The following is a 21,126-nucleotide window of genomic DNA, read 5'->3' on the forward strand; positions in this document are numbered from 1 at the left end:
AACAGACCAATGAAAACCATGACAGTGAGATGAAAACAAAACACTGCAGCAGACACAGGTCTGGCCCAACCTTTGACTGTGACCACTGAGCAGAACAGAGCAGGAGACGGAGTAAATCGAAAAAATAGAAACCCTTTTCAACGGAGTACCTGCTTTTGTTAATGCATTAAACATCAATCAAAAAGTAACAAATACTCAGTAGATTTTAAAAAGAATGTCAACAAACCAAACTCATCATAACCCCATAACTCAACACAAAACAACACAGCACATTAACAACAGCTGGTGCAATGACCCAGCTAATATGAGGACATTTAAACACTGTTGTGTTCATATAATTGGACACTTTCTGGATCAGAGTTGGTGATGCTCAGCAGATGTTTATTGGTTACGTCCACGAGTAAAAATGAGACACAGGCAAGATTCCATGTTCTTTATTTGCTAAGGGCGCAATGCTTTTTTTTTGTTATATTTCTGTGCACAAAAAACCTCACAAAGTGAAAGTCCACATCGCGACTGTAGCTCCAGAATTCAACGTCACACCATGGCCAAAACAAAAGTCGGCAAAAAACAGGGCGCAGAACTCTGTACAGTCAATATCTTCTTTAAAAATAACACAAGGACAAAAATGTTCCTCTTAAATCAAATTCTATTTTTAGTGAAATACAACAAAATAAATTCTATAAAATAAGAGCAAAATATTTAAATATAATACGATGGGCAGAATATTTTCATTTGCAGGAGTATTTGGTATGTTTTAGACAAAAAAAGAAAAAGAAAATTCAAAAAATACATGCATTCAAGTTACCAATTAAATACAGTATTTACTGATGTTTACCTTTTACTCCTACAGAATTACAAGTTAGCTCAAGTTGCAACATGACTAACCAGCCGCTATTCTTACGGTACAACCCTGCTGTGGAACCTGTTCTCCGTGGAGCGAGGGGGCAAGGGTCTTGCTGCTGCTCGGGATCAGTCACTTCATCCCCAACCGCAGCCAGACGCCAAACCTGACAAGCTCCATGGCAGAGAGGAAGCCAATGGGCAACAAGTCTGTCTACAACTAGGCTCTATTGAAGAGACAGAAGCAAACCACACAGTCGTCTATTATACACCAGATAGCCCAGTGCAGCAATTCTGTTGCATATGTGTTGGATTTTTCAGAATTCCTAAAGATGAAAGCTAAGCCGTCTATCCCACCAAAAACTGACTGCCAAATGTGAAGTTGGAGGATTATAATGTGCAATTGAAAAGCCACTTATTCATACATTGGTTCAAAATATCGCCCTCATTGTAGATAGGGTAGATGAGTAGAAAAAAAAACAAAAACAAAAACAAAAAAAACCTAAGGGTAACAACACCCCTCTGGAGATGTGGATTAAGAACAGCTTTAGGTTGTTATGATCACAAGTCTTCCCTTGGGCTACACTATTCTGGTGAGAAGCCATGCTAAATGTTACAGCATATTAACTAGAGCTTCAAAAAGGATTGAATTAATTACCAGAACAAACAAAAAAAAAAAAAAAAAGAAGAAGAAAGGCAATGAGTTTCAGAACAATGTTGCATCACTGCTTTTTCACATCAACCAAACACCGTAAAAGTCCACCCAACCATTCCATATCTCACACTAAAACCAACCACAGCTCGTGAGTTGATTTGGCATCGGTCATAAGGTTGCCAAGGAGCTTAAGAATAATAATAATATAATTATGATAATAACAATGCGTCCTTCTACAGTTGAATGACCAGTAACCGTCCGATGGTAGAACAAACTTTACTGCTGAGCATGGGTGATAAAACAAAGAGGAGTTGTTGTCTTCTTACAGTTTTTTTTGGGCATTTTTCTTATTTATAATATCCATTTTGTTTTTCATAATATCTGCAACATCTCCCAACAGCAAACCACACGGAGTTATGCTACTGGGGGATCTGAACAGTCAAAAACATTAACATACTATATACACCTTTTCGTCATGTAGACAAGCGCATCAGCATCGTCGGCTCTGGGTAAATTTGTTTTTCTTTATTAGAACTCTTGTCCACTCCACTCCTCGCCTCTGCAGCCGCCAGCAGGCCCGTGTCACACGGTCAGGCAGCCCCAGGCCAGGGGAGAGCGCCACCCACAGGCTGACGGGAGGGGGCGGCCTGGCTCTGCCCTGCCCTGGGGCCAGAGAGAGAGAGAGAGAGGGGCCCGACGAGGAGCTCTGTTGACCGAAGGATGAGAGGAAGGAGAGCGGGACGATAGAGGCTCGAGGCACAGCAGAGGGGTAGGGGGTGTTACTCCTTAGGTGGGGCTGGCGCCGGGGTGGAGGTGGGGGCGGGGGCGGGGGCGGGGGCGACCTCCTCGGTGCTCTCCCAGTTCTCTTGTGCTCGTGGGCCCGGACCGGGAGTGGGACCGGGGGCTGGGGTGGGGGTCTGGGTGGGGCCTGGGGTTGGGGCGGAGGCAGGACCAGGACGCTGGGGGTTGTTCATGTGCTGAGCAGCAGGCCCGGTGTATGGCTGCCCATGGGGGTGGTTGTTCTGTTCAGGAGGAGAAAAAGGACAAAAATCAGTAGACTGTAAGCACATCACCGCACTGACATGTTCCTCCATTATCATGAACATCAAACAAACTAACAGATCAAGGCACCAGTACACCAGCAACTCCTGTGTTCTGCAAGGTAAAATTACTGTTTTGCTACAGGAGTCTGGTTGTATGACAGACAGTGGAAGACGCTGTTATATAAGCTAAATATCAGTCAGAAAACAGTGTCTGACAGCAAAAGAAAGCAGAGACAATACTGTAAATACTGCATTCACCTGGCTGAGTATCTGGTACTATTAATATATTTTTTACAAGTAAGAATAAAATGTGTCAATATCCATACTTGTGATGAAATGAAACGCTCATCGAGTAGCTGATATGTATTGCATTCACTGATTCACTGAAGTTTATTCATTACAGAAAATGGAAAATGGCGAATCAATTTCAGGCTTAAATTAAGAAAGTCCAGTTAGTTCCACCCATGTCCAGTTTGAGTCCCGCACAGTATGGATACGGACAATGTATTATACTGTGCTGGTTGTACTGTTATTGTTTACCTGCCTCATTCAAGTGCCTTCATTTATTATATAGATACAGTAGACTAAAGATGCTACCAACATTTTTTTATTCTTGTTTTTAATCCTTTCATTCCTTTTTTACTCTATTATTTGTATTTTTGTGTCTTAATATCTATTGCTGCGCTCTCAGAGTTTTTGAGAGAATTTTGTTGCATGCCTACAATAAGAAATATCCCAAATATTTAGACTTTTTTTTAAAAAAAAATGACAAAAGTAGTTCCATTTGTCAGGGAAAGAAAGCATAGAAAGTTGCCTTCACTGTTGTATCATCACAAACTGGCTATAAAGTCTGAGCGCTGTGGCACGAAAAAACACTTAGGATGCTGAAGTAAAAATTTTTGTTTCCATTGTTACTCCACTGGCATTGTTTATGGCTAATGCAAGAATGTCTACGAGAACCAATGTCACTTTCATGTTCATACTCTTCGCTCTGCTATAACAGGTAAGACACAAATAGTAAATACAATAAACAGCAATCAACCAGAAAGTCATTTACACATCACCGAGATCCCAAGACACTACCTGCTGAAACTGGGTGGTCCCAGGAGAATGTGGGTACAGAGAGGTGTCCTCAGGTGGGGAGGAGTCTTGATCATCAGGTGCTTCCTGCTCGTCTGGCTCCTGGCAGACATGAAATAAATATTATCACAAATTTAATTATGCCTTCAGAGTTAAAATATAAATATTCAGAGCAGAAATTGCTAGTTTATTTGAACACAACAGTGCATATAATGTTAAGCTTCTGCAATTCAGTGTGAAATAGCAAGTAGGTTATTGTGGGGAAGTCATTTTTCCAACTGTGATACGTTATCAAGTAAAATGAGGTTTAAATGAGATTCAATTATGTGTGTGGGTGGATTCTACACCTGAGAGCATCTTCCTAACATCAGAGCCGCTGCTGCTGGCAATTCTTTAGAAAAAGAGCTAACAGAGGGTGACCAACAACTCACTCTAGTGTGGGGGTCATTTCAACAGACAAGGCTGGATTTGTTTTTGACAGTAAGAAGAACATTCAGTAACCCCAGCTTGTTAATCATATATCCTCGTGACAAGGTAAATTACATTTCTGTTAAATGTGTGCAAATGAACAAATTACAACACAAATTCAAAAATGGAAAAACGACAGAACCTGTCAGGCAATTAACACAAATGTCTAGTACATTAAGCTCACGTATTAATAAAAGTCATCACAAAAACATCCCTGCATTGTGTTAACTGTCTTTTCGACACATCTATTATCCATTATCTAGATATGGATGGACTATCACAATAATGCAACTCTTAACTGCCCACAAAAATTCTAAACTACATCTGGTTTGATGCAAATAAAAAATGGTTAGTTAAGTAATGGTTTAGTATATCCAGTGTTTTCAAAGGTTAAACCCAGAACTACAAAAATAACAAATCCCTAAAAACATACAGTATATTACCTAAAACAGCATGATGGATGACAAACTCTTGCTTTCATGCAGTGTGCAGTCCTGCATTATGTTGCACCAGCTATGTGCAAGTTTTCTCCTAAGTTAAGGTGTGAGTGGTGTAAGGTGTAAGTCAACACTAGAGGTTTAACAACTACTAGAGCTACATATCTGTGCTCAATAACTTTAAGGTAATGGCCGAAATAACTCAGGACCATGAACAAGTATTGAAACTTATCTAATCAAACAATACCTGCATTTTATCCTTTTTGTACCCAGATCTAAAAAACGTAGTTTCGGTTTTGCGCACAGGCAAAATGTTATCAAATAAGTACTCCATTGGTATGTGGAACACTTTCAGGGTACTGGTCTCATAACTAGTATGGCATGAGCCACTTGACATCGCAGGAAGCTAGACTGATATTGAAATATATCAATAAATTAGGTCTCTACTAGATTACTGTGTCACAAAAAGGCTACAATAGACCTTTTTCACAGCAGCCATATTGATATGTTACCAATGATACTAACTGAGGTCCTGATTCATTTAGTATAGCAGAGTTTTTCCAGTGAGCCAACATGTTCAGTAGCAGCAGCCTGACTGTTTGACTGAAACCTTAATTTGGATCATTGGTAATGCCTATGACTACTCCACTATGTCATGACAAAATTCCTGCTGTGAGAAATGTCTATTGCTGAAATAATGATGCAGTGGTGCAGAGAGACAGTATAATTCTTTGACATCTCATGATTTACACCTACCCTAGGGGCAAGTCTAAATATTTAGTTGCTACTTTAAGTTATGTTGCAACTTATCTCTGTGGTGCAACTGATTTTATTTTAGTAATGCATAATTTACAACTTTGTAATAATTTACGCTGTAAATAAGTTTGAACTTACACACAGCTGGTGCAAGAGACTGCTTGTCTCAGTCTAATATTGTAACCAAGGTGCAAAATTAACTTTTTTGTCCTACAGCCGAATGGCTAGAGAATGTTCAAACTTTAACAGCCTCTCTGTAGGTGACCATTGTTTTTTGGTTGCTGAGTGAGGCAAATCAATCAGCCACGTGCATATTTTACCAGCATTTGGCTGGTGCCAATTTTGTGTCCTAACTGTAACTACTACTGAATACTGAAGTTTAGATGGGACTAAGAGTTTTCAATCAGATGCAGGTGGCTGGCAGCATCACACTTTGAGTTGGGGAGGAAGCAAAAACCAGCAAAAGAGCACCAAGACTGGCTATGTCAGTGATGTTGCTTTGGCAAATCACTGGGCAACTGGGCAACAGGACAGAAGGAGAACAAAGATCGGTTCACTGTGTGCAGCTGCATAACATGATTAAGCCAGTTACACCGTATGGCATCTCACAGGCTGCCTGTCAACCTTTACTTTTTTATAATACGTGGATATAAGAGGAGGACAGCCATTTTTTACTGTCATTATCTTCAGTCACAATCTGTTTTACTAACACCCTAAACATGTACATAATTTGACAAGTTAGCAAACTTTCTGCATTTAAAAGACAGAAAAACAATAATACACATGCCAAGCGCTAATTAATCTACTGTCTATAAATCATCCTAAGAGTTTGTATGAACATGGCCATAATATAACTTCCTGTACTTATTTTTTATAAAACATTTTGTATCTCAAATACAAATCAAGAGTCCAAAAACAAAACTGAGCAAAGCTGACGAAATGGGAGAAACTATGGGGACTCAACATGTCACAATGTTTCTAGCGTCTGCCACTGATGACTATTCAAGCCACAGGAAACTCAAAATTGTGCAATTCCATCTAAACAAGTGTTAGCTGTGTTGGAAGCCTACAGTATACATTGGCCAACTGTTCATTGAGTCTTTGCTGATACTTGAATTTTGTTTCATTTCCTTCCTTCATGTTGTGGTGCCTGGAATACTGACCTTCCCTGGGCTTCCCTGAGTACACTTGAGCTGTGTATGGAATATTACAGGAGAAGTGTGTCATTTGACTGGATTTTTCAACATAAAAATACAAGTAACTTATTTTACGTGAGAACAAAAAAATAAAATATATATATATATACATATATATACATATATATATACATACATATTTGAATGCATTGTGAACTGCAGCCATGAATCAATACAACATATTCAGCATAGTAAACAAGTCATAGCTGTAGCTTAGGGAGGACATTTATATTTAATGACATGTTAGAAACACTAAATTAATGGGTCTGACTGAGAATTTTTCATGTCTATTACATGTCAGATTTTCAAAATTTCTGTGAAATAATTTATTATACCAAATTTCAGAAAAACACTATTTATAATCACATCAGATAGAGAAAACCTGATCACCCTAGTCCTCAATGAATCCTTTCAGTGCTACTACATATTATATATACACCAAGTTAAAAGCTGGTCATGTTATGTCATTCAGTGGGTTGTTATATTCAAGTTAGGGCTGTCACAATAACCGCAATTTCAAAAGATCGCACTGTTGATAAGCCAACCACAGGGGGTTGACAACGAACCACAAAAACTGCAATGCAAATGTGTTTTCTACTTCTCTCTTCTTGTTTTATACTTCAGTGTGTGTTAAATGAATCAATCAATGCTTCAAAAAATTTGACAGGCAATACGAGGGCCAGCAACAGTTAAAGCTCAAAGATGGATCGATATTTGCTGTCCATGACATGACTTCAAACTTGAAAGCTGTAACTTTTGCCATGTTTTATGTTATTTTAGTGTTTATTTTGCAGGTTAATCTGTTGGACTTGGCGGTAACATGTTGCGGCTAGCATGGCTACTACCACAAGCTAGGGCGATGTTCGAATGATGTCTTAATATTGAGAGACAGTCAAGAAAACTGAATGTTGAGCGTCATTTTAAGCCCAATAAATGAGTAGTAGGTTGGATGACTGTATCTGTTTTTTCATGTTTCTTTTTGTGGAAGTTTAAGTTCGCCTGTACAGACGCCAGCCAGTTCTGTTCTGTGATCCTTGTTGCTGGACTGTGTTTGTGTAAATTTACTTGATAAACATGCTCTGAAGGTTACAATACAGCTATGTGTGAAAACAAAATGGTCAAACTGAATTCATTTGTAACATTGTATAACTACGACTAGCAGCGAGCAGCTAGCTTGCTCAGACCAGTAAGGTGTGATCGACAGATGATGTTACAACTAGTGTTAATGCACCAAATTGCTTATTTTATCATAACGTGAAGTGTTCTGCAAAAACAAACAAAAGAATAGCATTAATACTGCGCTGTTACAACTGCAGTGGAAATTCTGTCACCGCGACAGCCCTAATTGAAGGGATGTGGTACACATCAGGTTCATCAAGTTGTTAAAGCTCCTCTGGCTAAAGTCATGCAATATTTCTGTGGTATTTCTCTGTTACCTTCACCTCAGTCACGTAAGCACGTTTAACTGTGGTGTTTTGAGGTAATTTTCAATATTCATCTGGTCTTCTGTTTTTTGTCTTGGCATATAATAAAAACATCCCTTCCATTCTAATGTCTGACTTAGACAGGTCTGACAACTGCACAGCTCTTTTAAACTTCAGATGTTTTTAACTGTACATCACATACATACCAAATACTGTGGCCTATATGTTCATATACTGTCATGGTCTGGCTTACAAAACACAATCCCTAACACTGGAAGATATTGTTAATGTGACATTAGGTAAAAAGTGTGCATATGTGTGAGTGTGTGTGAAGGGTAAAATGTCAATGCCATTACCTCCTCAGGACAGAGCTCACAGGCTTTGGCCAGTGTCATACGTGCACTGTGCGACCGCTCCAGGAAATAGCCGTTGGAGGTCTCATTACTCTGAACTGGAGGGGACCAGTTGTTGTAGGTGTACTGGGGGTTCCCTGTGTATGGCCTCCTCTCCAGCTCGTCTCCTAACCACTCCACAGCCCACGTCCACTTTCGCTTCAGGTCACCATTACTCTGAATGCATAAGAACACCATGCTGATTAGCATACAGATGAGAAATAGCCTCTTGGCTAACTCATTTACAGCAGTGTTTATTAATGTGTACTGTCCCTGTTAAATAAACTAATAAATAAAAATGCCTCCACATGTTGTGTACCCCGTGAATGTGGCAGGAACTGTTTGCTTTTCTTAACACATGATTTGACTGTTTTAGTGCTAGTTCCTGGTCAATCAATCAATGAAGATTAGTGGAGATGCAACAACTGCATCTAGGATACAGATTTTTTTTCAAGTCACAAATCAGAAACTGATTTCATAGCATGGCAAGACCACAGGTGAGAAAGACTGCCCCATTTGTCAGTAAGTGTACCTGCAAGATCTGATACGCCACAGAGCAGTTGCTAAAGAGAGCCACCATGCACTTGATGCACTGGTAGGCTCGTTTCTGGTAGTGGTTCTTAGAACGCTGGATGGTGTCAAAAAGCCCATCTCTGTCATCAGGAATGCCCTTCAGTACGTTGTGGATTCTGCAAACAAAAACAGGGAAAAAGGAGACGCTTAAACTCTGATCACATTGGAATCAATGCAGCACTCAGAACTTCCACATTAAGGAATTAGTCAAACCTGTGCGTCTGCCAGGAGTCCTCAATGAGCAGGATCTGTAGCAGCAAGTCCAGGTAAGGCCTCAGCTCATAGGTGTAAGAGTATGCCACCTGCAGACACACAACGCATATATGATCTGAATGTAGGGCCTGGTCACATACAAGTAAGCCACCTACAGAATTATGGATGTCTTGTTGGTATTAATGGTAAAATGCAGATGATCTGAAGTGGAGTTGTATGAGATACTTATCTATATCCTGTTATTACCTACAGTAGATGAAGAAACGGGTCAAGGCAGCAGTAGAACAGCAGCTCTTGTGTTCTGTGAGGTAAAACTACTGATTTCACAAATGAAGTCTGCAAGGTTTGTAGTGAGCGATTTTTGACTTATATTATGGTGGACTCCTGTCGGAAAATACTGTCTAAAAGTTGTGAAAATATTCTAAATATAGCACTGATGTTAACTTTTTTATTTAGGCGGGCCTTTTTTTTAAGTGGCACACATTTTACTGCTGATCCACGGCAGCACATTGCTTAGCTTCTGTGGTGGTACCTTTCTCAGTTTTTCCAAACTGTCATGCTGACTGTCATGCTGACAGCCATCGACTGTTGGTAATACAATGATTAGGAATTAGTACCTCATACAACCCCAAATCAATTAATCTGAACTATTCCTTTAGGACATGTTAGACATTTACCTGCCAGAGCAGCTCACTGAGCACAGTGGAGGAAAACTGAGGGTTCTCCCAGCAGCTGAAACGAAGCAGTTTTACTGTCTCCTCAGAGTTGCTGCAGTCTTCAATGATCTTCTTCACATAGCTGGTCCTCACAAACAGAATCTCTGCCACCAGCTGCTGCACAGGCATTACTGGGGCCGTCAGGTTGGTGTCACCATACGGGTTAGGGAGAGGAGGATTTCCTGAAGAATGTAGAGGGGAAGAAATTTAGAGAAACTCTGATCTGAAATATATAGGTAGCTATTAGAGGTACATATACAAGTTGTCTTCAGACAGTTCTTTTATCGTTCAGCCCTCAGCTCCAAGCTCTGCCTACACAACACAGAGGCTCAGAGTGGCTGCTTTGTCAGTCACTAGATCCTGAGCAAGGATGACAATCCTCATTGGGCTTCAATTCTCCCAACCAAAAACCATCCCAGGCTGTTGCACGATTTATTACAAGGCTTGTATCAGTTCATATCACATTTTCTGTGGCTGAAGAGTACAGCACTCACCATTGATGGAGGACTGCATGCGTGAGGAGACATCACAGCATCGGACCAGCTGGGAGACCACAGTGTAGAGCTTGCCCAGTTCAGCATACTGGTACTTAATGGGAGGGCCAGGACCCTCGTCCAGAGCAACCAACATGAACGTTGCTGGGACATTCAACTTCAACAGCTGGGTCTTTTCTGCCAAGCCTGTGTGGTAGAAGAATTTTATATGAACCTTGATTGCACAATTCACTGTGGGACAGATTGAGGTTATTATAGTGAACTTAAACTAAAAACTAAAACAAGGTTTGAAAAAAACATTGTAGTTAACTTAAATAACTATAAAATCTAGACTTTAGAAAAAGAAAACCAAACGAAAGGAGACTGTGCACTTACAAGACTAACTAGGATAAAATAAAAATATACTATTTTAGTCTGTCATTTTTGTTAAAATTGACAACATAACAAGTAAAAGCAGCCATTGATGCATATGTTTGAGACAGTGAAGGCAGATGATTCACAGTCTTGTGGAAATCCCAAAGTGTTGCTTTTGTATAATAATACTTATTCTGAATTTCTTAAATCTGAACTACTTAAATATCACCCACATTATATAAAAAACTAAAATGAATACTGAAACTAATAAAAACTAAACTTAATATTTGTAAACAACAAAAACTTAACTAAAAAGACTAAACTAAAACTAAAACCCCCCCTCAGGAAATAAGCTAAACTGAAAACACAAACTAAAAACAAAATATAAAACAACAAATGCAAAAATGAAAAACTGTAATAACTCTAGAACAGATGTACATGACAAGAGTGTAATTGCTGTGTGCTCCTTACCCAGATTGGCATACATGACAAAGAGGTTGAAGTACTGCTGCAGGTGACGGCCGTGTTCGGAAACCTCTCTTCTAAGCAGGTTGAGTACAGCTCTCAACAAGTGGTCACTTAGACTGAGGTTATCACAGCCCTGATACACAAATATGGAAAACAAAGGACAAACGACAGCAGGGTTACAATAATTAAAAGCAAAGGACGAGAACCCTCTCGCCCATGTGTGATCACCTGTGATACAAACTGTCTAAAATATGTTCCAGGAAACTTGTGATTCAAGCAGCTTCAAATGACTTACACAAAGTCCTAATATAACCCCATTTTCCCAAGAGCTCAGCTAATGTCCAGCACCAACCTGAGCCGAGGGTCCAGGCGAGGCGGTAGGGGAGGGGCAGGGGCCGTCTTGCAGGGAGAAGTGAGCGATGAAGACTATGAGCTTGGCAAATGCGCCACGGACCTCAGCGCTCGGGCACTCAAGCAGGTACTCCGAGAACCGGTTAGGGTACGCAAACAGAACGTTGTGTGCAAACCAATAGCGTACATTCTTACTGTGTCTCAGCAGGATGCAGAGGGCGTCATACCTAGAGAGGACAAGGAGAATATTTATAGACAATAGTGTTGTCACATTAGCAGAACTATGACTTTGAAACCAATAACAAGATCAGAAATGGAATGTCCACAGTGGTTAACCCTCAACACTCAGTATTCTGTTGCAAAAATCACAGGTCCACAGAGTGTATAAAATATGTACAATGTGATTTTAAATATTTCATTTCATACATCATACATTTTTGCAGCAAATTGTTAATCTGTGGTTATATTTATTTGCAAAATGATAATATATTATGTATTATAGGTCTGCCCAGCACAATACTCAGAGCTGAGGAATAGACTGGAAGGAAATAACAGAAAGAACCAGGTTCTCCTGAGTGGGGCGTTCAGTCAGAGGCTGAACTGAACAGAAACACATACCCTCCATGCCTGTCATCAGTATTTTGCACCAATGTGCTAAAACGTGCTCATATTTTTTGAGAATGGTGAACTGAATGGATCACTTTGCAATTAATGAACATGAGCACCGACCACTCTTGAGAGATGCGGCAGTGCTCACATAAAAAGTGATAGAATAAATATGAGATGCAGAGAGACCAAGTATTGACATGACGTAAAAACTTTCTTTGATCATCATCATCAGTATTAAATGTATGAAGTACACTCCAAACTGGAGTCTCTGTTAAGATAAGATTAGATAAGATAAGACAAGATGAACTTTATTGATCCCACACCGGGGAAATTCACTTGTCACAGCAGCTCAAGCAGTACAGATAGAAAGTGACAATAAGTACTTATAAATATTAAGATAAAAAGTAGAAAATATGTATATACCTATCAAGATTAAAAATATAAAATCTAAGAAATATAAAATGTAAAGTACTAAGTACAGGGCTGTACACATGAGACTATTTACAATATATACACCTCTCACTTGTAAACGTTGTTACCTTGTAGAGGCAGATTGCACAAAGGGGTATGTTGGATTGCACAAAATATTAGCAGCAAAAAGAGTTATAGAGAGAAAAGTTATAGTGAGAAACAGACACAAAGATCTGTGTGATACAGTACTATGCTTGTCCCCACTATCTGGTCTTACACCAGTGCACCATTTAGTATTTAGCAAAATAGAAAAATGTGGCTCCCCTGTGACACCCCTAGTATGATCACACCAATCCTGACCTACAATGATGACTGAAATTCTAAATACAAACCATTTTTAGAAAAAAAAAAAAAACAGTATAGCATACAATGCTAAAAAGAGAGGGATAAAACAGAGAAAACCCCAAAACAGCAGACAGAGCTTACCAGTCACTGGCAGGACCCCGTACTACTTTCTTGGTGTGAAAACCTGTGCTGAAGAGGAACCTGGCAGCCAGCTGTGCACTTATCATAGCAATCTCCTCTGCCTCTGGCAGAAGATGGTCTTGTCCTAATAAAAAGAGAGCAGCGATTAATAAAACACAGTAAAGAATCCTCCAGGTAATTTGCTTTGGTTGTTATCAGCATATATTATAGAAGAAGAAAACTCTGTGAACCTACAGCCAGAAACCAAAGTAAAAAGCTACATTTTACTCACTGATAGATAGAATTACTGAATGGCTATCAAACACATACAATGTGACAATGATTTGATATCGGTAGTAATGACCCAGACATACACAAAGGAATTTAAAAGTGGAAGTGTACGGTATACACCACAATATACATAAATGTCTGCAAGTAGTAAGGCAGTGACACATTTTCCTTTGTTTTGGCTCTGTAATCCAGCACACTGAATTTAAAATAAAACAATAACACAATTTAGACAAGTCCAACACATCTTCTGAAGTTTTGGGGAGGTGGCAAAACAGTTAATTTTGAACCGTGCACTGTAACAGTAATGCAGGCTGCTGGAAATGTTTGCCCAAATTTCCTCAGTCAACTGTAACCGGGTTTCTCCAATCCTAAATGACAGCAAAATATCTAAATATTGACATCTGCACTTGCAAAATCCATATCAGCTGACCACTAAGAGGAAGCACAAAATGCAGATGGTAGCACTGCAACTGGCTAGTAGTCAGCTCAGAAAGTGAAACAACAGTGTTGAGGCTCAGAACAAGCTATGAACAATGTCCACCGATGTCTGAGTCTGACAACCAATAATATCATCAAATCATACACAAATAAGCATTCTGGCTCACTGTGTTGAGTAAACAGGTGGATTGTCTAAAAATCTAGTATCCAACAATAACTTTGTTTTTAAAAATCACTCACTGGCTACAAGGTCGCAAACAAAATGTACTAATGTACTAAAATGTACTACTGGTAAAATGTACACTTTGTGTTCTTCAAGATCTGAGTCATTCTGTCCCAATCAAATGCCTCTGTGCTGATGACTGCCCTCAAATATTTATTTTCCTGTGGAACATTACGAGCCTTTGGCTCTATTAATAATGCATTGCAGCAGTAGTGCATTTCTCGGCAGCCCATGCTAAACGCTACTGACCACCAGTTCTTTCCACAGGGACGCTGTTCAATAAAATCACTTTGAAATGTATTTTTTTTTAGAAAAGCAAGCCAGAGATTAGTGATAAAAATGGCAACCACTGTATCTTTGACAGAGAAGCTTTGAAATGCACAGTAGAGATATGACGAGACTTCATTCAAAATAACCTCACTGTTAATGGATACGTAGAGTCATAACTTGAGGAGTGCCATGATACTGTGCAGCTATAACAAATCAATCAACAAATTAGTTTGTAACTCCACAGGACAACAATAAGGATTGCCAGAGGAAGTAAAATGCCACAAATTAGACATGTTTTTGAACAGTGCTGATGATGGAAGTAGCTAAGGAGTGAGCCATCTTGTTTCCCTTTCATATTTGTTGAGAGTTGCACATGCTCAGTACTGATTTGGCACTTGCATGAAAATTGTGGCAGGTAAAGATAAAATTTATGAGCTGAATCACAAGCAAGCAGTTCAATTATCCTTGAAACAAAAGTTTAGTTGGGTGAGGATATGGGCGAAACTCCAAATACCTTTTACACAGTTTGCAGCATGTTTAAAAGCGAGACGGATAAAACAGGTTTGTTTTTCAAGTTTCCGAAAACGTGCCATAACAAGAGCTGACAGTATCTCTCTTGCATAGCAGCTAAGAGCTCTGGGCATTACTCATCAATGTTGAAATAAGAAAGGTAATCACAAAACTGATTAGCACAGCTTATGTCTCAAAAATGTCCTTCCATTTACTGTGTACTTGATCGACTGCTCTCCAACAGAAGAACAGAATTAACCTGGTAATGTAGTACCACACCAACATGTCATGTGACAACTGCTAATAAAAAAATGTTCATGGGCAAGAAAAAAATTTCTTCACACATGGGGAGAAAAAAATCAACCTTGAACCCTGTACTCCTCTAAATATTGTTTTCTTGTTGCCTGTATCATTTTACAGGAAACCTTTACTACAGGAAACTAATTTAGCTGCCATCTTGGCCAGGTCTTGATCCCAGAAGAATTTTTCACATTTCATAGGGCTTGCCTGGTTAAGCAATCAGTAAATACAGCTACGAAGTGTGGGAATATCAGACTGTGTTCATAAACAATATTGTGTTCACAGCCATAATTTAACAGCACAATATCTGTTGCAACAGCCAGCTTTGGTATAGGATTTTGATGCAATTTATGTTTCAATAGCTTATATATTGCTTCTAAAACATCCCACCCGAGGTCTGAGTTGAGGTTAAGTGGCTACCTATACCGATTTAGTTTATTCTATCTTTTAATATACAGTAACATATAAGATCCATCAAATAAGTTTAGCATTAAAAAAAAAACATTTAACAGAGAAAAACAAAAAGGATGCATACCTGGAGGAGGGTTTAAATAGACACTGTTACAGGTCAGAAGTTTCTTAATGAACTGGAAATATTCCAGGCTGTATTGCATTCGGTTGTGCATGAATTGGACGTTCTGCTTGCGGACGCTGCACTCGATGACACCAGGCATCTTGACCTGATGCGGCTTGGTGGAGGAGATGGTCAACTCTGAGATGTATTTGACAAGCTCGCTGTCCTTGTCCAGTGAGTCCATACGCTCATAGAATAAGATGTAGGCATTCCACCAGCGCTTCTGCCTCCGGTACGACATCCTTTTCATCATATGATCGAACACCTCGCCCATGTATTCCCCTCCAAAGCACTGGTTCTTCATCTCTTCTTCATCGTCCATCTTGCACTCAGTCACATCACCATCATCAAACTTATACCAGCGGTTCTTCTCGCCATCACCCCCGTTCCTCTGGATTATGTAGGAATAGTAGTGTCCACCACTGGCCTGGCCTGAGTGGACCAGCACTCCCACCAGACGATACTTGGAGCTGCCCGGAGGCGTGGGTTCAGAGGGCTCGTTCTGTTGGATCACCTGGTTCTCTGGGTTGACATCATCGCCCTCTAGCTTAGCCACACCAGCTACTGTGTACGGCTCCATGTCCAGCTCCCTGGGGAACTCAAAGTAGTCATTGAACTTGATGGCACACTCCCTCTCCCAGTCATAGTCAAAGCGCTTCAACTGGATGGCGAGGACAGGCGGGAGCTTCTTAATCAGCAGGCGCTTTACTGTGTCCACCTGACAAGAGGAGCAAACAGTACAGGTCACTCTCTAGCCCTTTAAAGAAATCTTTAAGTTGTTAATGAGAAAAAGCAAACATACTTTTGAGCAAACGATGGGACAGAAATTAATGCCAGCACTATTTTACCGTAGCACTTTATGAGTGTTACAATTTGACAGTCGCTGCCAACCAGCTGGGTGCCCTTTTCTCACCTTCTTATTACACTTCTCACAGTGGTAGGCGTTGGCTCCCTCCAGCAGATCTCCTTTAACATACTGCTCCATAGAGTCCAACAGGTTCTGGTGGTTTCTGATGTCTACATTGAGTGTTGTGAATGACTCCTCACACTCATACCTAACAACACAATAAGTTATTTTTTTAAATAGGGCTGTAGATTTAGTTGAAATATTATGGAAATGGCAATATGTCAAATGCAATAATCAAATTACAGAACCCTGCAATTTTTTGACAAAGGAAAAATGTGAGAAACAAAAACAACAAAAACAGCATGAAGTACTTTAGTGCAGCAGAGATGTCCTGGCCTACAAATATTACATCATTACATTAAGTTTTTTCAGTGAAACTGAAAATGCGAAAATGATCATCCCTACAAATCACATAATTTATTGCAATATTGGTCAAAATAACTGTAATCTGTTTTTTATTTTTTTTTTAATAATGCAGCCCTATTCGGTAACAAGTACCCAATGCAGTCTTGAGTAGGTTTGTTCTATTACCAGTATCACATAATGCCTCTGATACTACCTAAAATGCAGCATCAGCAGGTATGCAAGTCTAAGCGCCGATTTGATACCACGTAATTTATAAGCCCTGAAACGGGACCCAGACACTTCCTAGCAGTGTCACATATGCCAAATTTTATGGTCACTGGAGGAGAGAAATGGCTTTACCTCGGCATCAGATCATATTGCAAAGTCTGCATTACTGTAGCAACCTCGTGGTAAGCAGGTCTCTGGAGTCCATGTGAGGAGGACGAATAATCAGGTGGATTTGGGTAGATATTTCCCTCTCTGAATTTCTCTGGAAGTGGCTCGTGTTTTAGTGGAGCTAAGGCCGATGCTGCAAACTAGACTAACTATGTTACTGACTGACTTTTGGTACAGTTGAGTACCCGGTGTATGGGTGTATGCATGTATAAAGATGCAAATATAGATGCTGTTATTCAAATTGCTTGGAAAGACAAACTCTTTCCAAGTGGACTGACCTCTAAATTTATCTCTTTATTTAGCTATTACTAAAGATTTTATCTTAATGCACTTGTATTGGATTGGTAGTTGCCATCGGCCAGTACGCAGCGTCCAGGAATCATAATCAGTATGGGAAAAGAAAAAATGGTATCAGAACATCTCTGGTCGCAAGTTTGTATTCTAGCACAAGGAAAAAGATTGCACGGACCTGTGGGGGCAGCCCTGACAGATCTTCTGGTCAGCAAAGGACCCTCCCAGCACCTTGCTGAGCATGGCAGGGTGGCCCAGGGCTTTCAGAGCTTCGTCCAGACTATCCACCAAAGAGTTGAAAAACTCCAGAGCGTCATGCTGCTCCCGCAAGTTCACAGGTTCACCCCATAACCTACAAAAGGATGGAACACAGAGAAGACAACTTACATCAGCATTGGCTGAACTGGTAAAGTGCAAATCCAAGCAAAATTATTTTGAGTTTTTGAAATACCTGAACTGTTTCCAGAATCCCCGTGGGACGTAGTACTGCAGTCTGGATGCAGCCAGGTGTCCAAAAATGACCTGTAGGTGACGTAGTACACCAATATTGTACTCTTTCCTGTCCTCTGACTTACTGGAAGGTTTGTCATCAAACTGATGGTGGTAGCTGAACACCTCATCACGAGGGTCCACGTTACTCTGTGGAGACAAAATATACAGAAGAAACATAACAACATGTCTCCAAAACCACAACTGTTACTTTGTCATTGTGCTCACTGGGGAAACGATTAAAAAGTTGTATGAGTCTCTGAAGCCATTTGTCATTCTGTAATCACGATGCCCTCAGCTCTCAGCTCAGCCTACATGGCCTACGAGCCTCAAGTTGGCCATTTTGTCAGTCAAATGATGCTGAAAAAGGATGATAAGTCTTCATTGGGCAAAAACTTTACTGCACAAAAACTCTCACTGTACCTCATTCTCCTGCTTCTCATCCCCTGACATGTCATCATCCACGTCAGTACCGGTACCCTCGATGGCCAGGATGCCATTGCGGATTGGGGGGATCATGTAGAGCTGCTGAATGACTGAGTTCATGTAACAGGTGGCCCCTGCGTTCTTCAAACCTACAAAGCCTTTGTTGGGCCGTGGTCCCACTGGAGGCAAGTACTCCCACTCTGTAAGTGTCTCACAACCTGGAAAGTGAGGGAAAGAACAACACCCTCACACATGATGTAATTTACACATCTTCAGTGAAATGCATCCGTGAAATTGCCACACTGGTGTCTCCCTACCTAAGTAGTACATGTCAGTCAAGGTATCGACTATTTGCTTGAGGTTGCGGACACAGCCCACGGCCAACGCGACCAGGAGTTCAAAGCCAGCGTTGATGGAAGCAGGGGTGCTGCACACTGGGATGGCCTGCTCTGTGGGGAACTCCCCACTCTTCATGTATTGCAGGTACACGTTAGACGCTGGGAAGATGAAGTCATCAATCAGCTCCTAATAGAGAGGAAAGAGAGAAATTATCTCTTTGTAATGTTATGAGAGAGGAGACAAAATGTTCTCTTTATATTAACTGATGCAGGTATGGTTCATTTGTTGTACCTTGATGAGATTTGCTCCTCCTTTCTCGCAGCCAATGTAATATTTCTTCTCTGGTGTCTGGAAAGCTAAAAGCTCTTTGGTTACTCCAAGGTGTCCCTCCAGGATGGTCTCCTCCACACCAGTCTCTCCTGTCCTCTTAACCTCATCCTAGTAAATGCAAACATATTGATTTTATGCATAATCAGTTGCTAATTTCTCTTATTCTTTCTTTTTGTTGGTAATTATTTTGTTGTATTCAAGTTATTCAACGATAATCATCACTATCTATTTTATGTATTTACCATTGTTTTGACAAAGTGTCAATATTATTATCTAAAAAGAAAACCATAATTCTCAAACACTATACCCGCATTCAGCTATGAGGGTCAAACAATAAATAATCTCAAATTAGCTTTCACAGGGGCCTTAACATATAATAGGATATTAACCACGGATCATGAGCGTATTGATTGGCGAGTTGTTTTACCCTTATCCGTTTCAGCCAGTCGATCTCATTGTTGAGGAGCACCTCAGCATTTGGCAGGTTGATGTTGCTGTTATAGGCATAGTTCAGAAGATGTCGGAGTAAAGTGAAGTAGTCTCCAGCGTGTTTGGCTCGCTCCTTGGCTGTACTCTGGTCATGGACAGTTTAAATTAGGATCTTGTAAGCAGTGAAACTGTCACTATGGTACAGAAGTACAATAGATATAATAAAAGGGCTGAGACAAAGGAAAGGTCTTATAAAAACAAGGCCACTCACCCCCAGCACAGTGAAGAGGAGGGTGATAAAGAAGAGGAGGGGTCGATGGCCCATACAGCACCTTGTTGCCATCAGGAAAAACTGCTCCTGGGCCATCTGACGCACAGATCTGTTTAAAGCAAATGATAATGTCACCGTCACAACATTCTATCAGAATTGTAAAAGGCTAGAGGTGATCAGGATATCTCCATTTATGTCTCAGCAACTGGTTGGTATGCATCCTGGTGTACTTACTTGCTGTGGCAGTGTAGCAGCAAGTCTATGATAAAGGTCTGCCAAGCCTTCTCCTTACTCAATGTGTCCAGAGCCGTGGGCATGAGGGCGAAACACAGCGTCATCACTTCCAGGGCCTCACAACACACCTGCTCATCTTCCCCATCTGGTTCCTTAGCTGCATTTGTCTAACAAGAAAAATAAAGATGAAGGATATTACGCAAAAATATATACAGCATGACATTGTACTGCCAGTCCACTTTAAGTCCACCAAAGGCTTATTTATAATTAACATTAGATAAGCTAATGGACAGATCCTTCTGTCTGTATTCCGTTATTTTGTCCATATTTGTAACATTTTCTGAAAGCTTATGGATACGCACAAATATGGGGCAGTGCAACCACTAGTGTCACAAAGTAGTTAATGGCTGCACAGACCACTACTGCGTACAATGCTGCCTCCGCTTTAGCCTCTTTCTCAAGAGCTACATTGTCACAACCACAGCCATGTTTGTTATTGCCAAAGTTTTGACACCTGTTTGTCTTTGGATAACTTTTGACTTTTTTGACCGACAAATCTATTTTTGTATGTAAGGAGGGCATAAATAAGGCTTTAAGCCCACCAAGAGCTCTTTGTCTTTTGGCTGTACATTGCTCAAAGCTTAAGATCATTGGATAGTGAGCTTTTACTGTCCTGCCTCCTGGTTTCTACAACAGTCTGCATCTGTTATGGAGGGAAGTGCACCACATACTTAACTCTATCATGGTATAGTCTGTGTTGTCACTCTGATGGAGTCCCTGCTTACTATTCAATTTATTATACTTGTGATGTTTTCTAAAATAACTGAAACTATATCCAACAAAAATTAAAGCACAAATCTCTCATCAGGAGAAACACTGATAGTCAACTTACCTTCTCATATATCTTGCTGATTTCTTCATTTGAGCTGAAAACGAGCTGCACTGTACCACAGCCTGATGCCCACACTATTTTCTGTACTGCTCGGATCACACAAATGTCTGGGATGTACTTCGATGCCTGGAAGAAATTCTGATGAAAAAAATAGTCCCATAAAAGCTATTATTACAGACACTACTGCTTAACAAAGCAGATTTTTTTCTACTCATCTACTCGT

General features: G+C 40.3%; 1 protein-coding gene across 9 annotated transcripts in view; it reads right to left on the bottom strand.

Annotated features, from left to right (window-relative positions):
* Nucleotides 1-418: 418 nt before the first annotated feature.
* Nucleotides 419-21,126, bottom strand: part of usp9 (ubiquitin specific peptidase 9) — a 51,776-nt gene continuing 31,068 nt past the window's right edge. For 4 of the 9 annotated variants that reach the window (XM_084724839.1, XM_084724836.1, XM_084724837.1 and 1 more), the window contains 22 exons: nt 20,904-21,041; nt 20,012-20,178; nt 19,778-19,886; nt 19,505-19,651; nt 19,039-19,185; nt 18,726-18,933; nt 18,406-18,626; nt 17,945-18,132; nt 17,672-17,845; nt 16,468-16,609; nt 15,516-16,272; nt 12,970-13,093; nt 11,465-11,690; nt 11,116-11,245; nt 10,291-10,476; nt 9,758-9,978; nt 9,081-9,169; nt 8,827-8,983; nt 8,259-8,471; nt 6,446-6,475; nt 3,625-3,723; nt 419-2,520 (listed from right to left, as the gene is read on the bottom strand). In XM_084724839.1, coding sequence (XP_084580965.1) covers nt 2,278-2,520; nt 3,625-3,723; nt 6,446-6,475; nt 8,259-8,471; nt 8,827-8,983; nt 9,081-9,169; nt 9,758-9,978; nt 10,291-10,476; nt 11,116-11,245; nt 11,465-11,690; nt 12,970-13,093; nt 15,516-16,272; nt 16,468-16,609; nt 17,672-17,845; nt 17,945-18,132; nt 18,406-18,626; nt 18,726-18,933; nt 19,039-19,185; nt 19,505-19,651; nt 19,778-19,886; nt 20,012-20,178; nt 20,904-21,041 — 4,116 coding nt within the window. In that variant the 3' untranslated portion in view covers nt 419-2,277. The remainder of the gene's footprint in view (nt 2,521-3,624; nt 3,724-6,445; nt 6,476-8,258; nt 8,472-8,826; nt 8,984-9,080; nt 9,170-9,757; nt 9,979-10,290; nt 10,477-11,115; nt 11,246-11,464; nt 11,691-12,969; nt 13,094-15,515; nt 16,273-16,467; nt 16,610-17,671; nt 17,846-17,944; nt 18,133-18,405; nt 18,627-18,725; nt 18,934-19,038; nt 19,186-19,504; nt 19,652-19,777; nt 19,887-20,011; nt 20,179-20,903; nt 21,042-21,126) is intronic. The other 5 variants (XM_084724840.1, XM_084724838.1, XM_084724843.1 and 2 more) reach the window with 3 other exon arrangements.

This window comes from Lutjanus erythropterus, chromosome 8, assembly GCF_056507025.1.
Source record: "Lutjanus erythropterus isolate fLutEry1 chromosome 8, fLutEry1.hap2, whole genome shotgun sequence".
NCBI lineage: Eukaryota > Metazoa > Chordata > Actinopteri > Lutjaniformes > Lutjanidae > Lutjanus > Lutjanus erythropterus.